The following is a 27,729-nucleotide window of genomic DNA, read 5'->3' on the forward strand; positions in this document are numbered from 1 at the left end:
TGTCAGCTCAGGGACAGTCTTCCTCAGCCAAAAAAAAAGAGGAAGACTGGCACAGATGTCAGCTCAGGGCCAATCTTCCTCACACACAAAAAAAATTCACACCAGCGTCAGAGGCAGGTCACTCGAAATCGTCTCCATTTTCAGATCATTACAACCATGGCAGTAAATACCGATGGGACACTTAGAACATGCCCGACTGTTCTCCTCACTTTACATGCATTCACTCATGCAATCTTCACCACAACCCTATGAGGCAGCTTCCATGATTATGCCCCTTCTACAGAGGAAGAAAGTGAGGTTCAGACAGTCAGCCGCTTGCCCCAGGTCTGTGCACGCAGTTCCGGCCAGTGAGTGGCAGCTCGGGACTGCACCCCAGGCGGTCCTGAGGCTTCATCAGGGTGACAAGCTCACACTCACGCCGTTAACAGGCCCGGACACTGAGCGAGGGCTGAGCCTGCACATCTGGCTCTAACCTGCTCACCAGAACAGGGTCCTGACCACCACCCAGCATGGTTCAACCACTGGTTCCCGTTCCTGGCCACATGCCTCCTTTAGGATGAGCAGCCCAGGGCTCCCACTTGCACGGGGCGGAGCAGGGGCACAGGAAATACCTTTTTCATGCAGCCACAGTAGTTCCTTTGTTGCTCAGTACCGCAGTGAGTCACCTCCCTCCAAAGACCGTTGCCCAAGAGAGCACCATCGTAGCGGAGAGCTCATCCCCACTTCCCTTTCCCACTTCCCAAACACAGTTTTCACCAGATCATTAGTCATGTAAATGCCCACAGAAGTTCAAAGATGCTTTCATAATGGGATTTCCAAATGCAAGCATCTGTGGCGGCAGCCGCTGCTGCTGCAGTTTCTTGGGCCCCTCACTCAATCCCCACCTTTGGGGACCTCCAGGCTCAGCTTCTTCACCTCCGGTGATGTGTGGCGCTGCAAAGTCTAGTTGGAACACCTGGGATTCCTGTGGCAGAGGCCAGGGCAGAGGGAAAGTCTTAATGGCATGACCTGGCATTGCCGAGCACACCATGGGTGACCTGGTGGCCCGGAGACCACTGCGGGCTCCAAAGGCAACTTACCAGCCTCAGAAACCACCAGCCTGGAAGCAACCAGCGGCAGCTCTCCACTGTGGGTGCCTGCCCTGCCTGCAGCCACCCACACCCCTCCTCCTGGGGAGGGCACAGTGATTCTCCTTTGCGGACACACCTTGCCCCCAGTCATCATGGTTTCTGGGGGCAGGGGGCCCCTACCTCTCCAAGGAGCATATTCCATCTCCCTAGCCCCAGTGACTAGTTCAGGGATGGGCATGTGGCCCAAATCAGTCATCTGAGGCTCCATCCCTGGACTTCGGTTGGAATTATCGGGGAATGGAAGTAGTATTAGGATGGGACGCAAGCCTGAAGCTACAGATGGCCACCTTGACACTTCGCAAGAAAAACCTCCCTGAGAATGAAGCCAATGCAGAAGAAGAGGGACTGGTGAGGAAGAGAGGGAGGAAGGGACAGAGGGCAAAGAGAGACATCCAGACTGTGTGAGCCTCTTGATCGAACCATTCCTGAAGCTGTCATTCCTGAGAATGTTTCGGTTATACCAAGCTATAAATTCGTTTTTTGTTTGAAGCCAATTTGAGTGGGATTTCCATAATGTGCAATAGAAAGTATCCCAGGTAATACTCCCTTAGTGAGGGCCAGGGTGTAATACTGACAGCAACACTCGAAGCTTAAAGAGCATGAAGCAGACAGTGTTTAGAGACTCAGCCCCTTTCCTCAGCCTGTACTTGCGAGTAAGCTCCTTTCCCAAAGACGTCTATTTCCAAATACCCCCTACACTAGCTTCCTATACCCACTATAAACACTACCACAAACCTTGTGGCATAAAACAGCAACAATATCTTCTCTCACAATTCTGGTGGCCAAAAGTCCAAAGTCCATATCACTGATCTGAAATCAAGGGGTTGGCAGGGCCATGTTCCCTCTGGAGGCTCCAAGGAAGAATCCATGCCTCACCTCTTCCAGCTCCTGGGAGCTGCTGGCGTCCCTTGGCTTGTGGCGGCTTCACTCCAATCTCTGCCTCCCTGATCATCCTCCTCCTCTTCTGTGTGTACTAACATCTCCTTCTGTCTCCGTCTTACAGGGCCCCTCGGGGTGGCACTGAGGGCCCACCTGGGTAATCCAGGATAATCTCCTCACCTCAAAATGCTTGATTTAATTATATCTGCAGAGACCCTTTTCCCAAATAAGATGGCATTCCCAGGTCCTGGGGATTAGAATGTGGGCATATCCTTGGGAGCCAATATCAGCTGCCGCTCCCCCGAGTCCGGCAGGACCATCCTGTGCATGTGGATAAGACAGGTCTCTGATTTCACCTCTGATGCCTCGCAAGGTCTGCCTGGCTGGGGCTCCAACGAACCACCGGGCACAACCGAGCAAGCTGCATGGCACTGGGCAAGGGAATAATTGGAGTGTTGGAAAAATGGGCTCAGAGCAGAAGATATGCAAGAGTGCCAAGCACAGCCAAGCAGGGCTGGCAGCACCAGGGGGAGGTCTGGGGGCACTGGGGGCAGCTGGAGTCAGGGGCCTGTCTGCTTGGGGGTAAGATGCAACTTGACCTCAGAGTAAGATGAGAATAATCAGAACACAGCCCACATGCACCCCAATTTCCCCAGTGACCAGCAGGGCTGTGGGCAGGGCAGGGTGGAGAAGCAGCTCTGTCCCGAAACAGGAGGGAGTGGGAGCAGGGACTGAAGGAGAGCAGGAGAGGGTGGCAGGCAGCCACGTCCGGCTCAGACTATTTCTTACAACTTAACTGACTCTGACCTGTAGCTGTTGTAAAGGGGCCCCTGGCCGCTCAAGGGTGGTCCATGCCGGAGGCATCAGAGAGAAGAAAGGGGAAGGGCCACCAGCTGGAACCTGCTGATGCCGGTGCTCCCCAGAGGGGGCACAGGTGGGACCCTGTACCTGGTGGTGGCCCTCCACCCTTGCCAGTGGGAGAACAGAGGCGGCCTCGCCTACAGGGTATCAGGCTGGACCCAGATCCAAGCTGGTTGTCTGCTGCTGCCACCCCCAGAGACTCGAGCAGCTGGGAGAAAGCTCCTCTGCTCTGACCACAACCCGAAGCCCACGCGCATCTGCCGCGTGGAAGTACCGTGTCAGCGCACAGCACGGGGCAGAAGCAGCTTTAGGGGAACACAGTGATCAAAGTCTGACTTCTCAGTTTCCGCTGTGGTTGGCAGACCTAGGTCGTGAAGCAATGTAGTCAACTGGGGTTTCCCAAAGCCTCATGTTCCGGTAACACTTGCAGCACCCAAGATAACCCCTTAGCGGGTGTGCGGGATGAGGCAGGCGGTCTAAGAAGCTATTTTTAAACAGCTACATATTCACTATAAGGCCTTTTAGGAAAAATCATCTAACTAGTCCACACAGCCTGCGACGTCACTGTCATCCTGCAAGGCAGCCATGAGCTGCTCTGACTGCCTCCTTGGAGGCACTGTTTGTGTCCCCTGTCTCTCGTTTCATCCCGACCCCTTTCACTCCTCCACGCAGACAGTGCCCCACGCCTCTGAGCCTGCCTCTGTCCCACCCCCCAGCCCCCAGCCGCCGGGACAGTCAGAAAGGAGGGCCAGCAGGACCACGCGCTGTGTATTTCCCTGGCGACCCACGAAGGACAACCAGGCCACCAGCTCACCAGCCTCAAGCCATGATGGTTCCTCGAGAATACAGCCCAGACGCTCTGCATGCCCTGCGCTGCCCTGGCGCGGGGTGGCCGTGATGGGAGACAAGGAACCATTCCCTACCAGTCTGAAGACAGATCCGAACTGACTCCGTAACTGAGTCGGCTCCCTCGGAGGGAAGTGGATGCCAACATTCCTTAATCCTGACAGTGACCCCCGAGGTGTGGTCACGTCACATTTTGTAAAGAGCTGGGTGTGGTGTCTCTGACGCTATCGTGCCAAACCAATGGTCTTTGCCTCGGTCAATTCTGTGAGAACTAGTTTGGGGCTGTGACGGGTCCTTTAGGAATCTGACACGAGCCACGGCTGACGCTGAGGCCGGACACAAACACACCCCCCAGTTTCTCCCTGACCTCGTAAGCCGCTTCGTGAGAAGCTCAGCGAGATCGCCGCAGCACCCCAAAGAGGCAGCCGTCCCCCCGCATGCTCTGGACAGCCTAGCTCTTCCCAGAAGCAGCATCAGCCCCTCTCACCCTTCCTCAGTCGGACTCCAGGAGACCTTTTGCTCAACGGGCCGATGGAGCCCTGGGTCTCTTCCCTGACCTGAAGGCAGACACAGGCCGTGGCGGGGGTGCCAGGCCCACCCCACGGCTTGGCGATTCGCAAGGACTCCTCACGGGACTCAGCTTGCAGTCCTGCTCGCGGCCATGAATCACCAAAAGGACACAGGGCAAGGTCAACAGAGTGGAAAAGTGCCTGGGATGGGGTCCTGAGGAAACAGGCACAAGCCCCAGCAGTCCTGTCCCAAGGCAGCCCCACGGGGTGCACTCGATCCCTCCGCAGTGGGCAGTGACAGCGGTGGGACGTGCTGACTGCCGGGGAAGCTCACAGACTCAGTGCTCAGGGGTTTCGCTGGGGGCTGGTCACGTAGGCACCCCCTGCCTGACAGGCACCGACAGTGCAGACTCCCAGAAAGAAAGCAGGTGTTCAGCAGAAACCCTATTGTTTGAATAAAAGCCACCCCTACCATTTAGGAAACAGCGGGAACTCTCCCAAAATTCACATTCCCAGACACCAGCCAAGGGCCAACACTGCAAGCAAGCCCGTGCAAGGGGAGCGGTCTCGGACCTGCTGTGTTAACCGCACGCTGGCTACAGAATACTTGTTAGAAGGAACCTCCCCTGCTGCCTGGTTCATTCAGCGACTGATTCCTGCCACCGAATCCGAGGCAGGCGACAAGGCTCTGAAACACTTGTGTTGACAGAGAGCTCACTCCCTCACAAAGCATGCTGGTCCACGGCTGGCCTGTGCTCGTTGTTAGCACCACTCCCAGGAACACTGGCCTCCAATAGTAGTGTTTCAAGTTGATGAACATTTCATACAATAACTGCCACTTACTTTGTGTCAGGCATTGGGCCAAGCATATGACATGCATGAGCTCATTTAATATTAATATTCATGCTTTACAGTGGAGTCAGCCATAGCTTAGAGGCATGAAATGACTCGCCCCAGGTCCCACTGTGATGGGCGTGAACTCTGGTTATGGACCTTGAACTCTTACACCCAGCTTCTCCTGGGAGCCTGTCTTTCACTGACCACCATTATTGTTTTCAGTATCATATCATACTACTCTTTTTCCCATTTACTTAATATTTTCAATTTACACACTTGTTTACTTTTTTAAAAAAAAACCTTATTTCTCAGGAAATGTTATAGTATTCTCTGAATGGAAAACTACTAACATTTGCCAGAAATATACAGTAGGCACAAAAACCACCACAATAAAAAACCAAGCGATGCTATTCAACCCTAGCTGGATACCTCTATCCATCCTGACGAGGTCGGTCCTCACCCAGCACCACCTGAAACTTCCTCCGTCACAGAATGGGGAGCACCGAGAGAGAACTGCAAAAGGAAAACCCTCTTCCTTTTGTGATTCATGGGTCTGAAAGCCTTGCCCACGGGCCCCTACACCCATCTCCACACAGTGCTTTGGGAAATGCTACACCATACCACGTGCGCTATATGGACCTGCCTGTCCAGCTCACCAGGCAGGCAGCAGGGAAGCAGGGGCCCCCGGCTTCCTGTGGACCCCACGCCCCATCCCATGGCCCAAGGCGTCTTCCAGCTCCTTCCTCCCCCACTCACTCTCATTTGTTCTCCAGCCTCTGTGGCCGTGCTGTCCCAGGAGTCATGCGGCCATCCACTGCCAACCTGGACCAGCTGCCCCGTCAGTTCCCAGCCTGCTCCCTGCTCTCCCTTCATTCCCAGTTTCTGCTTCCATAAGCTCCATTCAGCCGGTCAGGCTACTGGCCTGGCCTTGGAGAAAGAGAAAATACCAGCAAAGACACTGTCGCTCTGGCCAAGTTCCAAAATCAAGAGGCGGTTAGCGAGAGAGGGGCAGAGGCTCTCTCACGGGGAGGCCATAATCTGGGAAGTGGGGGTAGGGCGAAAGCATACAGAAGGCAGAAATATGCCATTTCTCCAAAACAGGGGACTACATTCCGGATTCCCACTTCCCCATCCCTACCCAACACCACACAACCCTCTGGTCCGGCCAACCAGAGGCTCTGAGCAGTCACCCAGTCAGAGTCAGAGGGTCCCACACAGAGGCATCCAGTGGGGTATTGCTGGGCAGTAGGCCAGAAGGGCACCAGAGAACTCCAAGCAGAGAAAGACAGTGGGCGGTTGAAAGCTTGGGATTATAAGGCAAACAGACCCGGGTTCAAGCCCTTGGTGAAGTAACTTTCCACATCTGAGAAATGGGACCAAAAATAAAACATAGCCCACAGGCTTGTTGCAGGACAATGGGAACCAGCCAGGGTCTGTGGTCAGTAACACATTTTACAGAGCTGGGCTCAGAGTCTGGGGCCAGAACCAGAACAGGAAAGGGCCGCGGGCACGGTGTGTGAAGGCGGGCGTGCGCACCCACCACCCACGTGTGCGCAGAACAGCCAGCCAGGTGGAGCCCTGTCCAATGGGAGCTCATGTCAGAGAGGCGAGGGCTTACTCAGCACATGGGCCAGGGACTGCAACCTGGACCAGGGGTGAGTCCAGCCTCTGGCTTTACCTGGCACATGGACGTTTGAAAAATGTTCTACTTAGTTGCCAATGTATAAAAGCCAGGAAACTTCCCAGGAAAATAAAGACTTCAATCATCTCTTGAAAAATCAAGAAGGCCGTACTGAAGTTGCTTCCGATGGGAGGAGGAGAAATGTTGTCACCTTCCCCATATTCTCTGACGCAGTGGTTTTCAACTCTGGCTGCCCAGGAGATCACCCGGGAGCTCTAAAATTGCCCTGCAGCCCAGGAATCCCCCGACCCACGAAACAGGGTCTCTGGAGGACAGACCTGGAGATCCACTGCCTTTCCAGCTTGCAAGGGGATTCTAACGTGAAGCCACCACGGCTGCTGTCCCGTTTCCTTGGCCCTGAGGAAGGCGCCTCCACCTGCCTCACAGGTGCTGCTACTGCCTGGCCCGGACACCACCTGGCCCATTTGTTTGTATAGCCAAGGTTCAGAAATAAGCAAAGGCTGGGGCCCCAGAACACAAAGCCAGCACGCAGGCCCCTGCCCACGGCCCCGCTCCCACTGCGGTCCATCCCACAGCAGGTGCAGAGGAGGTGATGAAGAGCTGGGGTGGCGCCCAGGGCCTTCGCTCGGGGCTGCGTCACCTCTGCCCATCCTAGGGAACGCAGGAGGATGAAGCTCGCCGAGTCCAGGAGTGCATTGGAGAAGCACTGGGCTGGGGACAGCCCAGAAAGACAGTCCAGCTTCAGATGTTCCCACTGGGTAAAAGGTTCTTCTGGTTTGAAATAGACTTTCTGTAAAACCCTGGAGGCAGACCACGCCATAGAAACCCCAGGATCCACCGCTTATTGATAGAATGATCTTTCTGTCCACAAGCCTCTCCAATCCAACAGAGTCGATAGGAACATAAGGTGAAAAAATAGAACAGACCACTTGCCGGCACTGTTTCTGAGACGTGATGGGGAGAGCCAGGGAAAGAGGCTCGGGGACGGGCCGGCACCCGTGGTCAGTCTGGTGCCAGGGTGGGTGCATTAGCGGTTTAATTTGGGGCACTGCTCACTGGTTTTGTCATCTCTCTAAAAACAGGGGCAGAAAAGAAAGAAGAAAGTCTGTGTCCGAACGTCATCATCTCCAGCCCATGTCATAATTCCGAGGGTACACAGTAAGGCCACCTGTCTCCCCCAGGGCAGGCAGCACAATGAACTGTAAGAGGAGGCCCTCCCCATCCGGGGACCAGAGCAACAGCTAGGCGAAAGGTCACAGGAACGAGGCAAGAAAACGAGATTTTGATTGCATAGATAAAGTCTGGCAGGGCCGCACAGCAGTGACAAGCGACGTGTGAATTGCAAAGACGAGGGCTTCCCAGGATGCGACGTGTCTGAACAGGCTGTGCGGCTCAGCCTGAGAAACAGGAAAGGGAAGAAGATCCTGATCACTGTGCAGGGAGCTCGCAAACTCACCCCACCTCAGGGCCAGCACAGAGCTGGAGACGGGTCTGTTCGTGACATGCAGTTTGAGGCCATGAGGTACCCCTCCCCAGCCACTGTGGGCTTGCATCTTTCACGTTCACTGGTAACAATCCTAGAAGTCAGAACAGTTTTCATTTGAGCCAATTCTCCAGGTACAGGGCCTCTTTCTTGTTGTCCCTGAGCACCCAGGGAAAGCCCCAGTACAGGTGAGAGACTGAAGCCTTGCAACATAAAGCATGGTCCGTGGACCGGTTGCACTGAGCTTGTTAGAAACGCTGCATCCGGGCCACTGTCCAGACCTCCCGCATCAGAATGTGCGTTCTAACGAGAGCTCCGGTGAACCGTGAGCATGTTCATGTTTGAGAAGCACTCCTGTGCAGAAGACAGGCTATTTTACCGCTGCACACGGTACCTGTCCGGATTGAGCGACTAACAGCTACATGGACGCTTGAGGAATTTATAGGCGGTGTCAGTTTAGGCATCTCACACTGACTTTCTTCCCCAGTTGAAGGCAAGGCTGCAGCTACCTCCCCAGTTCCCTGACTCACGGACCAACCAAGGCGATCGCAGATTAAAATGTCTCCCAGTGGCCATGGAACCCGACAGAACAACATTTCAGGATGTATTTGCCCATCTGTTCACTTACTTATTTGTTCGCCAGGCTCATTCAAACATTTATTGGGCACCTACTCTATGTTAGGCACTGAAAAGAAGCAGATAAATGATCTAGCTCCGTCCTGAGTCCACCTCCTGTAGGAGAGAAAGATGGCAGACAGGCAGTCCTGGTGCAGTGACAGACAGACAGATGGACGGACGGATGGACGGATGTGTGCAGTGCTCCGGGAAACACCCAGGGGTCCAGGAAGGCCTCCTCCGAGCAGGAGCTGCCTAAAGGTCATCATCGTGACACGCTTCCTCTTTACAAGGCTTTTCTCTATGCTTTTTCTGTTCCCTCTGGTCTTGCCTCCTACTGGATTGATTGCATTTGCTTTATCCTCCCTCCCATCCTCGCAAACTTGGCATTCATAGAGTCTATTTATACCAGTTAGGTGGTTACACTGACATTTTTAACACGGGCACTTGACTTCAAGCATAAAGTTAATCAATAGCTCTTTTCTCCTTCTGAATAATACAAAACTCTGGGAGGCTTTAACTTCCATCTCCTCCCTTCTGCTTTCCAGGTATTGGCAGCATGAACCGGCTGAAGCTGCTATTTTCCCACAAGTCTTGGATCTGCCTGGTTATTTCCTATCTCCTATCACTGATCATTTTCCAGAAAAATTAAAACTTCCAAATTGACTCAAGAGGAAATAGAAAACCTGCATAGATCTATAACCTTCAAAGGAATTGACCCAGCAGTCTAAAATCTACCTTAAAAAACTACAATGGGTCTATGTGGTTTTACTGAAACTTTTTTTAAACCTTTAAGGAAAGGACAACACTCATCTTACACAATACCTTCCAGAAAGAGCGAAAAAAACACACAGTTCCTTTTATAACACTCTGACACTGACCTTCAAAGAAAAAGAATACAAGAAGAATGAAAAGCCTACCTCCTAACCTCCCAGGGCATAAGTGTAAAAATCCTAAACACACATTAGCAAATCCTAGGAACGGAGGGATAGCAAACCATCAGAAAACTCGTTAAACTCTCCACATTAAAGATTCTAAGGAAAAAAACAGGATAATCTAGATGCAGAAAAAGCATCTGACAAAACTCAGCACCCCTCTGTGATTAAAACTCCTTGCAAACTAGAAGGGAATTTTCTTAGTCTGATAAATTATAACTATCAAAAATTAGAATAAACTTCATACTTAATGGAAAACGCTGGAAGCTTTTCCTTTAAAGTCAAGAAAAAGAAAAGGCTATTCACCACCATTGCTTCTTTTCAGCATTGTACTGGAGAACCCACAGCACAGTGAGACAATGAAAAGAAACGAAAAAATATGAGGATTGCAAAAGAAGAAACCGCTGACATGCTCATTCAACATAACTGTCTACCCAAAATAACCAAGAAATTCTACAAACTAGCAGAACTAATAAGACAGAAGTTCAAGATGTAAATATCAGCAACAATCACAAAATATAATACTTATGGTTAAAAAATGGCTGACAAAAACAGGTTGTTTGTGACTAGGCTTTCCTGAAATCTCATTAGAAATGACTGGGGAAGAAAGGCACAAAGAGAAAAAAAAGAAAAAAGGATTGACAATAAATGAGACACATCCACAAAATTTTGGACAATGGAAAACAAATGGATAAATGGTAATGACTTAGAGGAGAAAGCTGAAACCTACACATCTTCAAAGGGAGCTATCAACAAACAAGCCAACTTACAATGCAGAACTTCAGAAAGACTCACTGGCACAAGATATCAATGAGATGAGAGTTTAAAAAGGAGGTGGAAGAGAGTTTTCTGGATCAATCTCTACCCTTGGCCACCAAGTGCCTACCCCTCCCCAAATGGCAGGAAATGTTAGGCCAACTCCCAAGGGAAACAAGTTCAGAGCTCCTGGACTCTGGGATACCTAGGGGACAGGTTGACAAGTCATAACAAAAATAGGGTAATTAGGCAAACGTTTATATACTGCAGCTTTAAGATCAGACCCATTTCCTTTCCAATAAGCTACTGAAGGGTGTGCTCCAAGAAAACAAGAGAGAAAACCAAGAAAGAGGAAAATGTGAGACCCACGAAATGGCCAAAAGCAAAACAGAGGCAAAGGGAGCGATGGCAACTGACCATCAACTTGAAGAGCAACAGACTCTTCTATTGCCAGTGCAAAAACAGACCCGATAGATTACTTCACGTGTTGACAGTGTTCGGGAAAATTTTACAGGTCTGGTGAAGAGTCTGGGGGAAGAACTGGAACAAGGGACAGAGAACACCAAGCAAACAGAAAAACGATTGTTTTTGTTTTTATCTACTTACTTTTTTTTTTAATTGGCTAGGGGAAATTAAAAGCTGTGCCATCAAAGAAGCAGAAACCCATCAGTAGCTCAGCTATAATTAATTTACACAGGCATACCTAATGCAAACACTAGACTGACATAACCAAACACTGTGGTATCACTACCTTGTCGGGGGAGGAAAGAGGTTATGTGTGCTCATGGGCGGTGGGTAGAGTGATGGCAGGACAGCCAGGTTTAATCTTCTATACGAAGAGGTTCAACAGACAACGTGTAACACTGGGAGTAGGTGATGGCGGGGAGGTGGAGCCTAAGAAATAACGTTATAAATATATTTTTTAGAAAAATGGCAATAAAACCCTAGAGTTAAAAGTAGTGGCCTCTGAGGAAAAGGATTCAGGGCTTGAGTGGGGTAGGGGAATGCACTACTTTTTAAAATTCTATTACTTTGATAAAAATAAACATCAAATTTAAAAAGAAAAAAATTTTAAATATGCCATTCACAATAGCAACAAAACTACGTCAGCCGAGTAAATGTAACCGAAGAGCACAAGTCTTGTATGAAGAAAGTTACAAAACCGTGTTGAGATACACTAAAGAAGACCTAAATAAATGGGCAGATACAATTTGTTTCTAGACAGGAGGCTCAATATTGCTAAGGAGCTTTTTCTCCCCAAATTAATCTCAAAATGCAGTGCCATTTCAACAAAACGTCACAGAGCTGTTCCTAGAAACTCAAGGGTTGACCATAGAATTCGCACGAAATAGTAAAGGGCCAAGAACACCCAAGACAAGTTTGAAGAAGAATGCGGATTTGTTCCATCAGAGAGTAAGACTTCTTAAAAAGTTATAACAATTAAAACAGTGAGCAGACAGACAGACAAACAGACCAATGAAACAGAAGAGTGAGCCCAGGAAGAGACCTCACACGTATGAAAACATACGGCAAAGGGGGCCATCAAATCAGTGAGGAGAGGACAGATTCTTTAAAACATAAAAAGTAACGGATGAGGGGCGACTTGGTTAGAAAAAGAGCAGAACTGGGCCCCACCTTGTAGCAAAGAGTAGAAGGAAATTACAGATGGTCAGAGATCCAAATGTCAAACACGAAACTTGAAAACTTTCGGAAAATAGTTTAGACCATCTTATGACCTCAGCAGAAAAAAGTTTTCTTAAATAAGACATAAAAAGGGCAATCCATGAAGTCAAAGATTAAAAAAGTTGATGAGATGACAATTCAAAACTTCTATAGGACAAAATACACCATAAAAAACGAGAAGATAAAGCCATGATTAGAACACAGCACGACAGAAAAGTGAGCAGAGTATGAACAGGAAACTCACAGGACAGGAAACGCAAACAACTGTAAATACACATGTGAAAGTATGCACAACCTCCCCAGCAATGAAGGAAATGCCAATGCAAATGAAATCCAAGGTGCAATATTTCACACCCTCAGACAGCGAATACGTCTGACGTGTTGGCAAGGAAATGGAAATTCTCATACTCTGCTGGTGGCAGTACAGACGTATTTGCAAAGCCTCTTTGAAACACTGTGCCACTATTTAGCAAAGTCCAGACGCACATATTCAGGCCCAGATACACTCCTTTTAGGTAACCAGCCACCGGAGAGAAACTCACACAAGTACACAAGGAGATATGCACGAGGATAATCATTGCAGCATTGTTCCTAATAACCTAAACGTCCACCAATAGGGATAAACTGTAAAATATGCACATGCTAGAAAACTCTACAGCAGGTAAAAAGAAATAGGTCTACGTGTATCAACAAGGATAAACCTCAAAAACACAATGTGTGAAAAAAGCGAATTGCAAAAAGGCAATTATGCTATGACCCATTTCATGTAAGTTTAAAAACACACAAGACATGAGTGAAGACTATTTTGGATTCATACATGCTAATAATAATTTTAAACATGCCCATGGAAAAGATACACCAACCACAGAATAGTGATCACCTCCAGGGAGAGAAGGAGAAAAGGGAATCGAATTGGAGGAACACACAGGGATTTCTGAATACCAAGTAATGTGTTATTTCTGATTGACACTTAGCAAATGTTAATAACTTGTCAGATCCAGAGATGATGATAAGCACATGAAAATGCTCAACATCATTAATCCTCAGGAAAATACAAGTTAAAAGCACAATGAGAAACTACTTCATACAAGTAGAATGGCTAAAAAAATGTTGGCAAGGAGCTAGAACAAGTGGAAGCTCACAGATGGCTGTGAGAGATGAGTAAGGTGGGGTAACCGCTTCAGAAAATAGTTTTGCCATTTCCTATAAAGTTCAACATACACTTATCATATGATCCAGCAATTTCATCGCTAGGTATTTACGCAAGAGAAACAAAAACATGTCCAAAAGCCTTGTATACAAATGTTCACAGCAGAATTATTCATAATAGCTAAAAACTGGAAATAACCCAAAGGTCTATCAATTGACAAATGGATAAGCAAATTATAGTATATTTAACTAATGGAATTCTACTTAGCAATGAAAAGGAATGAACTATTGATACAACAATATGGATAAATCTGAGACGTTATTTTGTGCTAAAGAAGCCAGATTCAAGAGTACATAACGCATGATCCATTTCTATGAAATCCTAGAATAGGAAAAACTAATATATAGGGTGGAAATCAGAGGTGACATGAGGAGATGAGTAGGAAGAGAGAAACAATGCAAATGAGCCAGAGAGAACTTTCTGGAAAGATGTCCTATATCTTGATTAGAGTGGTAGTCACATGGCTGTATGCATTTGTCAAGTCACTGACCTATACACTTAAAATGGGTGAACTCCATTTTATGATAAATTATAGCTCAGTAAAGTTGATTTTGAAAATAGAGATGGCAGATATATTTGTTATAATATAATATTCTGTAGACAAATTTTATTAAAAATCAAGTCGGTTTTAGAGAATATTGGTTATGTAATTACGTATATTGGAGGTTTCGGGGGAGAATGTAAAACTAAGAAGGCTAATAATGCTAATTCTATTTCTTCCCAGTGGAGAAGTCCCATCAGAAACCAAAGGGTCCTTTGAGATCATTTGTTCAAGTCTCTCATTTTCAGAAAAGAAGCCCAAAGTGCAGCAGACATTTGTTGCTTACGCTGCTCTGCAGCATCTCCCTATATCTTAATAGCACCTCACTCCTATTTTAGGGAACTACCTTGTCCCCGCTGGGCACCTTGTCTGTGAGGCTCTTAATCCAGGTGCCAGCCCCTCCAGCTACAAACCCCAAGGGGCGCCAGGAGGCTCCCTCCTCTTTCACAGGGTGAAGGTGTGCAACCCACACTTGCTCTGGATGCTCTCCACGGACACTTGGGGAGACGAGTGGAGTCCGCCCATCACAGCCAAGAAACCTGACCACACTATTCCCGCTCTAAGATTGCTCCTGTCCTCCCTACTTCCTGGCCTCACACAACTGAGCACCTTGCTTTCTCTCTGTCTTCAGGAGGTTTCCCCAGCCTCCTGCCCATTCTTCCAGTATCTTTGCAATAAATTCCACTTTGCTTACATCAGCCAGCACCAGTTTCTGATGTTTGCAACCAAAGAACCCTGTGTGACGCATCACCCAACCAGACCAAGGCAGACCGGGCCCACAGCACAGGGTCCCGAACCGTAGACAGCTGTCTCGGGGCATCAGCCACCTAGCTGTCCTCTCCAGATCCTTAACATCCACACCTCAGTCCCCCGGGCTGCGGAGAGACAGGATGAAAGAGAACAATCACTGACTGAGTGGCACGCCAAGCCCTCTGACATGCTTTCATAGAATCCTTCCCACCGCCTGGTAAAGTAGGGATTACCCCAATTTACCTATCGGGCACTGGAGAGGAAGGAAAATATTTTCCCAAGCTTACAGAGCTCCTAAGTGACAGAGCGGAAACTTGAGCCAAATCTGTCCAACTTGAAAGCCTAGTTCTCATCACCTCATCATACTGCCTCGCCTCAAGAAAATATTCGGTCTTCTGCTTCCCCTCCTTCACCATTAGGTCACTGGCACTTAACGACTGGATGTTGGCTGCACCTACAAAGTAGCAAGGGGGGTTCCACCGCATTCACTGGGCCAGGACACCCACCCAGGAGAGAGTGACAATGGATGGGGAGAGGAGCACACTGCAGCCTCAGGGAGGGGAACAGTGTGGGAAACAGCCACATCTCAGAGGAGTGGAAGAGAATCCTTTCTGCTTTGAGAAGAATGCGTGTTCACGTTCCCATGGCAACGGAGCATGCTCGTGGTTGTCCACACCTGTAACTGAATGACTCACATTTTTGGCATTATACTAGCCCAGTCCAGTCATTAGCTAATGAGCCTAGTATGCATGTACTCTCTCACTGATCGCACCTGTGGGGATAAACAGGGTCTCTGCGTGTCCCCCGGGGCTCTGAGAGCAGGGGTCACATCTCCCTTGCTTTCTAACAGCATTCGCAATCCCTGGCACACTGCCTGCTACCACACAGTGTGAGGACCCTGGGTTTGTTCTGGGTTCTCTAAGCCGACAGAGAGGGTGGTAACGGAGCTGGAGTTAAAGTCAAAGGTGTGGAATTAAGCGTGACACAAGAAGGGAATAAACTTGGGTTGCAAAAGCTGGGGGAATCAGTAAGAACCGCTGCTAAGTGCAGAATTCTGATTTCAGGCCAAAGCTTGTTAATAAACCCTGAAGGGTCGCATATGGAAGAAATAATCCTGAGAGATCCTGCTGTGGGGCAGGCGTGGTCTCAGACTGACTTGGGTTCGGTCATTCACATTTCCAGTGAGGAGGAAAAGGAGTCTTAGAAGACACTACACAGCCACGGGCTCCTGGGACTGAATCATGGCTGCTTAAAGAACCAGAAGAGAGATGGGGGGGGGGGGGGGGGGCACAGAAAGAGCCGTAGCATAGACGCCAAAGAGATCCCAGTGCCAGAGGCCTCTGCAAGAAGAGGCGGCCTAGGAGCTACAAGGATTCACCAGACCAACCTGGAAAACCTTGAGTGGCTCCCCAGTAACTAAACGATTCTGGCAATTTAACAAAGGACATCTATAGGGCACCAGCACGTACTGCTAAGGGTCCGTAAAACTCAGTAATAATAAGAAAGGGGGTTTTTTTTTCCCTCCAAACAAAGAGAAAACTAGTAGTTCCCACCTAGTTTCTTAAGAGTTAGTCAAGAAGTTCGGGTATGCATGGGGAAAACCCAAAAAGGAAAATCCATCAGAAACGAAGAGTCAAGAACAAGGAGACCTCCCCCCGCCCAGCTTGCAGAGTGAGCTCACCCTGGCGTCCCCAGGAGGGCGGTACACACAAACTACCCCGACTTATGCTAAGCCGACAGCCCTCTCCCCAAAGATGGGGTCACTGATGAGGAACCAGACGAGGTGTTTTTTTGAGGGGCACTTATCACCAACACCACCTCAACAGACTTGTCATAGAAAGTTTACGAGGGAGCATGGCATATGCTTGTCCCAGCCTGGCAATGACTTGTAAGCTCCTGGGACACAGACAGCCAGGTGTCTGCACTAGGTGTCCACACTGCCCACAGCACGCAGCAGACATGCCTTGCACACTGAAGAAATTCAATAAAAGTTCGCTGAATCGTGTTAAATGAATGAATGAAGGGGGCTTTCTGAAGAGCCTTCTCGAACAGATCAGAAGCCTTCGTCATCACAAAGAGGACTGACTGAGCAGGCCTTCAGGTCTCAGATGCAGCCAGTCTGCCACTGCTGGGCTCTGAAACGAAGGCCACGATGGCATCCTGGGAGAGGTTTCATGTTGCCGTCCTCTCAACTGCAGAGAAATGGACGCCATGCTGCATTCTGAGGCCCTGTCAGTTCTGAAATCCGCAGGTCCCTAAGGATCCCCCATAAAGAAAGCAATCGAAAATAAAGAAATGCATCAGTCTATTAGGGAGTGTGTTCAGAAGGAGGGAGGGAAGGAATAAACCCTGAGGCGCCGTGTGCCAGGAGCAGACCAGTCCTCTCGCCAGGAGGCCTGGGGGCTTCAACTGGAGCAGAGCGACTTCACCTCGTGGTGAAGGGGCAAAGGCACCAGGTACAATTGTAGTATATAAAGCAGGTGGGGGTGCGCTGGGCGGTGAGGAGGCTGTGCTGCTTTCAAAAACAAACAAAAAAAAAGATGAATAATTTAGTGAGCCAGCGTAACTGTGGCTCTGTTAGGGGTACCAGGGAGATGGGTTGTGGTCCAAAGGAGGGAAGGAGGGCTGGGGACAAGACCCCAGGCAGACTGGCTGCTGGCGACCATCCTTCTTGGCTCTAAGATTCCGATACTCTGAGTCCCTAAGCTGAGGCAATGAGGGGCTCAGGAAAAGGAGACGCAAGGGTCCCAACAGAAAGTTCCTTGGCCACTGGCTGACTCTCATTAAACCTGCGCAGGCCCAGGCCGGAGGGCGGCTCCACACGGCACTAATTGCCAAGCATCTTTTCACACAGCTTGGTGATGTGCTCTGAAGGGACTCGAGGTAAATCCTCACCCAGCCCAGGGTCTCTAACAGAGACATAAATCATCCCTAATTACACGGGGCGCGTTGCCACGCCGTCCTATTTCTGGAGCGGTTGCTTCTCATGCAGGAAAGAAGTGGAACGTGCAGAGTGGGCACAAAACCCAGAGCAGGGACGTCAAGTTCAGTGGCCCTATTTCAGAGCAAGGGGGGGCTGGTGGCATGCAGGGGGCTCAACATGAAGCGTAGCTTCTCCGTGCCCATCAGGAGCAGAGGACAGAATCTGTGAAGTCCCCATGCTCTGTCTTCGCTGATCCAGACACCAAAAGTGCCAAGTTAAACGAAGAGAAATAGGAGCAGAAAAAGTAAGATGAAGTCGGGGTGAGGTCAGGGACCTCTTCAGTCCAATCTTCCAGCACAAGCGGTGTGCCCCAAATTTGGCACGGAGCTTTGCAGCCAGCGCAAAGAGAGAAATGTGTTTGGCTAAATGGTCCTCGGTGTCCGTAAGATAAAATAAGCCACCTGCTCAGGGAAGCACAACCATTCCTGCCCTACCACCACAGAAATTCCTCCCACGGGTTCACAGAGAACACACAGCGGGGAAAAAAAGAAAAACAAGTCTTTAAAGACTGCGAGTTTCAGAGAGCCATTAATTCTAGCCCTCAGTTCGAACCAAGTCCTTCAGAAGCAATTCCCGGGTATCAGTTTCTGGCCGCAGTTCCTACCACCCAGGCGTCAGCGAAGACCCAGCTAATAGAAGCAAAAACAAGACACGAACTCTCACATCTGGGGAGAAGGGTAAGGAGGGAGGCGGGCAGAGCGTCAATAACGCCTCATCCTTCATGACAGGGAACCAACGGATAGCGCGAAAGGTAATAAATCATAAAACAACATCGAGGCATTTTATTTTAGATTTTGGAAGTAACTGCCAGGAGAATAAAATAAAATGTGGCTGGGAAGGGGAGGAGTGGGGAGCGAGCGTGTTGCTTTAGATTCTAAGCCCTTAGTACTATTTGATTTTGTTTTGGTTTTTTTGTTGTTTTTTTAATATTCTTTCTTTTTTTTTTGTAAGACTGGCCCTCAGCTAACATCTGTTGCCAATCTTCCTCTTTTTTCTTCTTCTCCCCAAAGCCCCCCAGTATATAGTTGTATATTTTTAGTTGTGGGTCCTAGTTGTGGCATGTGGGATGCCACCTCAGCGTGGCCTGACAAGCGATGCCATGTCTGCTCCCAGGATCCAAAGTGGCAAAACCCTGGGTCACCGAAGGGGGCGCATGAACTTAACCACTCGGTCACGGGGCCAGCCCCTGATTTTGCTTTTAACCACGCGCATGTTATTACTTTTGCTTAAAATAAAAACAGGCTTTTAGGTTTACGGCATAGAAAATGAGGAAAACACACAAACCAGAATGCAACACCAATGAGAATGTGTGCTTATAGGGGTAACCTTGAGTCTACTCTGGTTTATACACAAAAGCGAATCTCTGCAAACTTCAGAATTATTAGGAACAGATCTCTGCAACATACCTCACAATCAACAGACACACAGCATAATTCACCACCACAACGGAGGATGCTCCTCCAGGCAGTCCCTTAAAATCCGGCATGAGGGAAATAAGGCAGGTTCCAACACCTGACTCATTCAGGTTGGCTAACTTTCACGGAAATTCATCTTGCCTAAGAACTTCAGGCCACTTTCCAACTCGATGGTGCTAGCCAGCCCTATCTACAGCCTGCTCTTGGCTTTCAGAGCCTGGGGGGGTGGGGAGAAATCCAGGTGTGCTGACACAAAGACACCAATTCCCCAGATGCTGGAGCATTTTCACAAATGACAGTGATTCATCCTCGGGCACAAAATCACTGAGCTGTGGACTCTTGAAGCAAGTTAATGTCCTCAGCTTTTGGATGAGAATGCGGAGCGCCCAGATGTGAAGCGACTGGCCTGACGTCTTGAACTATGAGGTGGTAACCTCAGAACTTGGTTCTCCAGGGTTCTAAACCAATACTCTTTCCACTACATCCTGGTGTATTCTGGAACACTGCAACGTGTTGAATAGCTACTTGAAAAAAGGTGTTGCACTGTCAAAGGTGAATTAAACCGAGTCTTCACAGAGGCCTTAACGCGATGATGGAACACATCCTGAATCCGAACCCTACTCAACACCTTCCTCAGCTACCTGCACCCTCGGCCACCGCACAGGCCGACCACCTCTCTCTCCTGGACCAGAAAGAACCTGACTGCTCTTCTGGTGTGTACTGCAGCCCCCACCTCTCCCATTCACTGTCCACCCAGCGGCCAGAGGGACTCTTCCAAAAGAAGCATCAAAAGTCATGTCATGACAGATATGACCTATATAATCCACAGAGGCTGAAAGCAGACTGGTGACTGCCAGCGGCTGGGGGTTGGGGGAGGGGGGATGGGCAGTGACTGTTTAATGGGTACGAGGTCCCCTTTGGGGGTGATGAAAGGGTGGAGGTCACACAATATTGTGAAGGTACTAAATGCCAGTGAATTGTACACTTTAATGGTTAACTTTACATTAGGTGAATTTTATCTCAATTAAAGAGAAAAATCATGTCGTGCTTCAAATCAAACCTCACCCGTGGATCCCCACCTTCCTCAGAGGAAGAGCCCAGGTCCACGTGGCCTGAACGGGCTCTTCACCCCTGCCCTCCCGCCCTCTACTCCAGATGTCACGGAGAGGCCAAGTGCACGTCCACCTCTGGGTCTACTCTTCCCCCCACCAGAACACTCTTTCCTCGCATGCCCACAGGCTTGCTCCCTCATGTTATTCAGGTCTCTGTTCAAATGTTAGCGACCAAAGACCCCTCCTCGACCCCGTCGAACACAGCCCCTCCTGTGACCCTCTGCTCTGTGAGAGGAAACAGAGCCTCACTAGCTGATGCCACATCACAGTTATTTGTTTTTACTGTCTGCTTCCTCCAGTGGAATCTACGCGGTGGGCCAAGGGCTTTGCTCCGAATGCCCAGCACCTAGAAGAGGGCCTAGTGCACAACAGGTGCTCGGTAAAAATGTGGTGAATGAAGGTGCCTTCATTCAGGGTCCACAGTTATTCGCCCAGGGATCACTTTTTCCCTGAGGGGCTTCTTGACAGGCACATGTTGGACAGGCTGCCTGACAAATGCCCACAGTATTAGTCTTTACGGCAGCTGCGACAAATTACCACACATGGGGTGCCTTAAAACAATACACATGTGTTCTCTACAGTTCTGGAGGCCAGGAGTCCAAAATCCATTTCACTGAGTCAAAACCAGGGCGTGAGCAGTGCTGCACTCGCTCTGCAGTTCTAAGGGAGAATTGCTCCTCACCACCGCCAGGCTCTCTGGGGGCTTCAGGCATTCCTTGGCTCGTGGCCCCATCTCCCTGATCTCTGCCTCCGCAGAGAAGTGGGAACACATGCTTAACCCACGGACTGAGTGATGGGCAGGTGGGTTCATCAAACCAGCCTGCAAATGTGGGACATCTCTTTGTTGGCTCTCTCTTCCAGGGTATAGAAGGCAGTCCAAAGGGGCCAGCCCGTGGCCGAGTGGTTAAGTCCGCACGCTCCGCTTCAGCATCCCGGGGTTTCGCCAGTTCGGATCCTAGGCACGGACATGGCACTGCTCGTCAGGCCATACTGAGGGGGTGTCCTACAGGCCACAACTAGAAGGACCCACAACTAAAAATAGACAACTATGTACCAGGGAGCTTTGGGGAGAAAAAGGAAAAATTAAAAATCTAAAAAAAAAAGGAAGGCAGTACACAACAGCAGCCATGCAACCAAGGAGAGCATGACCCATGACCCATGGGTGACAGGCTGGTACTCACTGACGTAGGCAATGACCCCAGGGTCAGCCTTGTGCAGTCCCTCATCTGCATCCTTGTGGATGACTCCCAAATCCCCACTCAGGTTCATGTGATAAACCACATTCTTCTCCAGAGACACAGCCCACTGACATCTCAAATTCAACATCCAAATCCAAACTCCACTCCCCAACCACTCCCTGCCATATATACATACATCATACATATGCCATATATACAATATAAAAGTATATATATTTGTATATGATATATATTTAATATATTTATATTTACATTCCTACCCCCCAGAAGCCCAAATCCCCAATCAGACATCTTTGATTTTTCCATTTATCAAATTCCCCAAGCTCAATCACTTCCAAAGTAGTCTTTAAAGACCATGAGTTTCACAGGACTGTTTGTCTTAACCCTCAGAGTCTGAACAAAGTTCACAAGAAGGAATCCTCGGGCATCAGTCTCTGGCTGCAGTTCCTGCCTCCCAGGAGGCAGTGGAGGCCCAGCTGGGAGAAGGAGTGAAAGAAAGAAGCAAACTCTCATATCCGGGAGGAAGGCAAGGAGGAGGCATCCCACCTGTCCGACCACCATTTCTCCATGTCCTCCACCCCGCCAGTCCCTCTCCTGTTTGCCAGGACAGGCTCCACCTCCTCCAACCACCTCTGACAGGCCCTGCATGGCACCAAAACAAAATCCACAAACCCTTCGAGGATCTTCAACATCCTGGTGACCCAGTGGTGACATGTTGATTCTGCCTGCCGATCCCCTGGCCCTCTCCTATAGCATCAGCACCCCATGTGCCAGTGGAGCCACACGACTCCATTCTCAGACGTGGGCAACACCACTCACCCCCCCAGACCCAGGGCTAGGGCCCATTAACCAGCCAACCAGCACATTCCATTCCCCTGGCCCAGTATCTGGCTCTAAAAGCCCATCTAATTCTATGAGTTTTAGTCTTGGGACTTTACGGAGAAAGCTGCTCTCTTTTGCTGATGGCCTCACAGCAGGGAGCATGCCAGCCTGAAGTCACCAGTCTTCAACACGGGGCTGGCCTGACGAGAGTGGGAGGCCAATGCAGCCGAAGTGAGAAAGAACACACCCTGACATCTCCGGAGCCTGTGGATGCTACAGGGGAGTGCAAACACTCTCTTCTTTGCTTAAGCAGCATTGAGCTGGTTTTCAACATTGGCAATAGAAAGGGTCCCGTCAGAGGCGACAGCTTCCTTCTTTCTCTTATCACTTCCCCCTTACCCCACCCCTCAGCTATGCCAGATCAAACATTTTCAATCAACACAAAACAATTTATCTATTCCCTTATTTAATTCCCGAGCACTCCTTCGGTGCCTCTGTGCCTTCACTCAGGCTGACCCTTGGTCTCAGTTGCCCTTCCCTCTCTGGCCTCCGGGAATCCTCCTCCTTTTAGAGTAGATGCCCTCTCCTCTGTGAAGTCCTCTTCCCCCATCTTCCGAGCCACCGGAACATTCTGAACACGTCTACTACAGTTACCTGTTTACAACTGGTCTCCCCACAGGACTGCAAAGAAAATGGCAGTGGTCATTCACTATCCTCTCTGTGTCTTACCCAGCAGGTGCTCAATAAACACGGTCTCAGTGGAATGGGGAGAAGATGGCAGAGCAGAACTGAGACCCTCCCACCTCGGGGGGCTCAGACACTCAGGGGTCTGCCAGATCGAGACCTCACAGAGGCCACATTCCCTGGAACACCCAGAACACGCTGGCATATCAATCAGGTGAAGCTGGGGCAGCGCTCTCGAGGGGCACAAGCCCAGGTGCCAAGCCCTGGCCTCAGTGAGCTCGGGGCGGGGGGGTGGGGGGGGCTCCCTTCCAGGCTGCTTTGTTTTTCAAACAATGTTTACAAACCCATGACCTCGGAACTGTATAAACTCACTCGGGCTCCGTGCCTTTGCCTGAATCCACAGGCAGACCCAGCAGGTGCACTCTTGGCAATGTCAGCCCACGCTCTGGGTCAGGAGGGAGGGTAAAAATGTGCATTGGGACCCACTTCCTTTCGTCCAAGAGACCCTGGGGAGCCCCAACTCCTGTTAGGTTCCGAGGCTCCCAGTCCCCTCACACTGCCCCTCTCTCCTCCCCAGGAAACTCTTCTGGGGGGCTGGGCAGCCAGAGCACCTGGGATGAGCAGGGACCTGGGGGGTGAGGGATGCACAGGAACTCCCCCAGCGCTAGCCTGGCCAGGAAAGCAGGAGGCGGCTTCCTCAACTGATGCTAAGAGACTCTTCTAATCACAACTCCCCATCCACCCCAGGCAGTGGACTGCCCTCGGCCCTTCCCCCTCTTTCATGCCACCCTTCAGTGACTTCTTCACTCAGATATTTACTCTGCAGCTACTGCACAGGATGGAGCTAACGGGAGGACAGGGTGATCAGGTGGTCCACACACCAGCTAGGAAGGAAGGCTTCGTTTGCCTAAGGTGGGCCAGGCTTCCTGTCCCAGGGGCCGAGACGGCAGAGGAAGAGTATAAGGTGGGAGGCGAGAAGGTACAAGGGTCAGCTCAGGGCTGTGGGAGCTGCATGCGTCCCCTGTGCCAGGCACTCACCTCCTCCTGAATATAAATTATCCAAAAGGTTAACTGATAGGGCCGGCCCAGTGGCATAGTGGTTAAGTTCGCATGCTCCGCTACAGCAGCCCGGGGTTCGCAGGTTCAGATCCCGGGCACAGACCTAACACGGTTCGTCAAGCCACACTGTGGTGGCATCTCACATAAAGTAGAGGTAGATTGTCACAGATGTTAGCTCAGCAACAATCTTCCTCAAGCAAAAAGAGGAAGATTGGAAACAAATGTTAGCTCAGGGCCAATCTTCCACACAAAACAAAAGTAGAAAGGTTAACTGAGGGGCCGAGTTGTGGCCATGGGCGTGGAGGCAACAGACAGGTACCCGATGTCTGCCTCTCCACTAACTGCTCCCAGGACCTTCTCTATGTACGTTTTCTCATGCTTGTGCAAGAAGCCTGCTGGATTTGATGATCCAGCTCTGAGGCCCCTTCCAGCATCACAGTCTGTGAGTCATCGGAAAAAAGCAGTGGGAGTTGGGGACGTGCCTGTCAACCCTCCCTCTGCCACGCCCCTGTTTACCAAATAGCGCTTGCTCCCCCAGCCCACTGCAGAGTCAGGATCCATTCCTAAGAGCTCCTGGGAGCCGGTTCCACATGGCCCGGCAATGCAGAAGGCCCTGCGAGGCTTCCACCACAAACGCGGAGGTCGGAAGCCTGAGCAGGCAGGGGCTTCATAAACCTTTCCGGCTGGTGAAAGGTTTAAACACGGTCACGATGTCAAGTGGCCTGAGAGGCCACTTTCCACTGCCCTGGGGTGGATGTGGCTACGGTCTGCTTCCTTCCCTGGCGCTAAGGCAGGCAGCACCTCCACGCAGGTGCTGAAAGTGAGGAATGAACTTCGGTTCTTAATTTCTCCTCCAGCAGACTTTTTCCCCCAGTATCCTTGCCTAGGCGGCCAAGTTGGAGGGTTAAGCACGAGCTGAATCCTGTAACAGCCTGCACACCCAATGAGATGGAGACTCCAATACAACGGGAAAAAGAGCCATCCCAGGCAGGGCAGGGCCAGTGACAGGAGCGTAAATGGGCCTATGTACACAGCATGTGCCTCTGAAAAGCAAGCTGCCCCCTGTGATTTTTCCAAGATTGGTCCCCTGGGTGCACCACCAAGTGTGCCAGTCCATACGGCACCCAGTCTTTCTCCCCAGAGCTATACTCTCGCAAACCTAACACACCCCAACCCTGACAGCAGAGGAGCTAACATCGTCTGAAACTCACTGGAAACTATCAGCCCCCATTTCACACCAAAAGGCACACGACAGGGACAGTGAAGGGCCAGGACTTTCTCCTCTCCTGCTGAGCCTGAGGGACTGTGCTTAGTTATTAGTCAGGCTCCTTAGCACCTACATAGGAGACCAGGAGAGCAAAGAGAGAGCAGAAAAGAAGAGGTGGGGATCCATCTATTCCCCACCCCGTTAGTTCTACAGGCTCAGAAGGAGGAAACGCAAACTTTCGGTTAAAAGAAGACTTGGGGGAATTATTCAGGTTTAATGGATGTTGAAACGAGTGATTTACACAGTTCCTTGCAGCCTTGACTTTTGGTGATAAATTCATTATATTTCTAGCCCAACCTGGAATCCTGTCTCCTGTTAGCACAGATGATCAAAATCCTGCCACCAGACTCCTCAAAAGAATGGTCTCTACCTGCCTTGGCGTCCTCACTAGCATGTTCCCTTCTTGTTGTCTTTGCATGGATATGGGCATCATACTCTCACACGGTTAACACCGGGAACACCACCCATAGGCCTTTCCTCAGCCCTTATCCCCCCTGGTCTCTTTGCAGTCTTTGCCTTCACACCTTGAGACTTTTCCATTGTCTTCAATGACACTAACCACTTAGCTTCCCTCTGCCTGAGCGCTGGACCAGTTCTCTCAAACCCCATCCAGGTTAACATCAAAGATGCCATCACTTCCACATCTCATCAGTTACCATTTGGGGTAGATTTCCATTCTCCTCCCTGTGGAATCAACTGGCCTTGATTTTCCTTTGGGTACCACTCTCAGTCCATGTGGTTAGGATGACCCCACCTCTCAACCATGCTCTCCCGGGCTCCATCGGAAAGCTGCCCAGTGATTTCCCTTTTTTCTTGGAATTACCGAAGATTTTTAGAATCTTTCAGAGAAGGTTGCTAAGCTAGAAAATGAAGCTAACGCAGAGGAAAGTAAAGCCAAGACTTCTGATGACGTTGCCTTCGCCTCTTCTATTAATTCTTTATTGCTGCGTAAGCCCATAAGTTGTTTGTTGTTCAAACAACAAACCTTTATCATCTCAGTTTCTGTGGTCAGGGGTCTGGGAACAGTTTCCCCAGACCTTGGGCCTTATCCAGGGTTTCTCTCAAGGCTGCAATCAAGGTGCCAGCCACAGCGGTAGCCATCTGAACACTCAACTGGAGGAGTTCATTCCCAGTTCACCCACGTGGTTGTTTGCAGACCTGAGGTCCTCGATGGTGGGTGAGGCATTAGTTCCTCACCACAGGAAGGGATGCTCTCGCTCCTGACTCTATCACGACTTTCGTCATGAGTTTTGGCAACTGGATGATAGTATCCATCTTACAAGTTGGGCTCTCAGTCTTTCAACCTTTTTGTTCCTCCACCCTTTTTCCTGACCAGGCTGCAGGGCTCAAGGGGCCCCACCTTTGGAGTGCCTTCTTTGAAATTTTCTAAGGTACCTGGGACCAGCAAGGACTGGCAGAACCATCTGAACAACCCCCTCCCTAGGATCGCCCACCTATGAACCCCATACATAAGGTAGACCAGATGTCCAAGGAGCTCTGGCCTGTGTGCTGACAGGGTATTTCTCTGGTGGGACTAGGTAAGACTGGGCAGCCAGAACAGCCTTGGCATGCTGATTTGGGGTGACTCAAATTGTTTATATAGACAGGGACCCACACATCCTAGGAGCAGCCCTGCCTCCACCCACCTTGGCTACCTACTCCCATGGTCATCTCCTTAACCTGCTATTTTAAATCAGTGCTTCTCAAGCCTGGATGAACATTAGAAACCCCAGGGGAGCTTTTGAAAAGCAGCGCGCCTTAGGACCCATCCTACATCAATTAATTCAGAATCTCAATCAAAATCAAAATCCTCAGGCCCTGTTTTTTTGAAGTTCTCCAGATAATTCTAACATTGAGAAGACCTGCTTTAAATAGATGGCCACAAATCTCAAATAGGCACTCAACTCTTGCTCCTCTGCCCTCAGTGGAACAGTTCAATGGGCAAATAATTTAGGCATCTCCTGGACGTATTAGAAAATTGTGCGTCGGGGCCGGCCGGGTGGCGCAGCGGTTAAGTTCCCACACTCCGCTTCTCAGCGGCCCAGGGTTCGCTGGTTCAGATCCCGGGTGCGGACATGGTGCTGCTTGGCACGCCATGCTGTGGTAGGCGTCCCACATATAGAGTAGAGGAAGATGGGCATGGATGTTAGCTCAGGGCCAGTCTTCCTCAGCAAAAAGAGGAGGACTGGCAGTAGTTAGCTCAGGGCTAATCTTCCTCAAAAAAAAGAAAAGAAAAGAAAATTGTGCATCTTTCTAAGCTTCCCATGGCAGAAGCGCTGTGTGGTCTTGCTACGCGAAGTGGGATCCAAGGACAGCACATCAACATTCCCCGGGAGCTTGTTAGAAATGCAGAATCTGCATTTTAACAAATCCCCCTGTGATTCATTTGCACACTCAAGTGTGAGAAGCTCAGTTCAAGCCCTGTAGCAACCCTACTATAGTTACCCAGTGGGTTTGTTTTCCAACTACCAAACAACTGTTTCATACTCTTTCTCAGATAACGCCTTGCCT

The 27,729-nt window shown here is 49.9% G+C and overlaps 1 protein-coding gene across 7 annotated transcripts in view; it reads right to left on the bottom strand.

Moving 5' to 3' along the window:
- GAS7 (growth arrest specific 7) overlaps nt 1–27,729 on the bottom strand; it is a 219,070-nt gene that overhangs the window by 122,628 nt on the left and 68,713 nt on the right. Inside the window, exon 1 of one of the 7 annotated variants that reach the window (XM_070226546.1) lies at nt 3,685–3,888. The exons of 4 other annotated variants lie outside the window; for them this stretch is intronic. In XM_070226546.1, the coding sequence (XP_070082647.1) occupies nt 3,685–3,786 (102 nt within the window). In that variant the 5' untranslated portion in view covers nt 3,787–3,888. Of the gene's footprint in view, nt 1–3,684; nt 3,889–27,729 lie in introns of those variants that run through there. 2 more of the 7 variants (XM_070226559.1, XM_070226557.1) reach the window with 2 other exon arrangements.

Source organism: Equus caballus, chromosome 11 (genome assembly GCF_041296265.1).
Source record: "Equus caballus isolate H_3958 breed thoroughbred chromosome 11, TB-T2T, whole genome shotgun sequence".
In the NCBI taxonomy this organism is placed as follows: domain Eukaryota; kingdom Metazoa; phylum Chordata; class Mammalia; order Perissodactyla; family Equidae; genus Equus; species Equus caballus.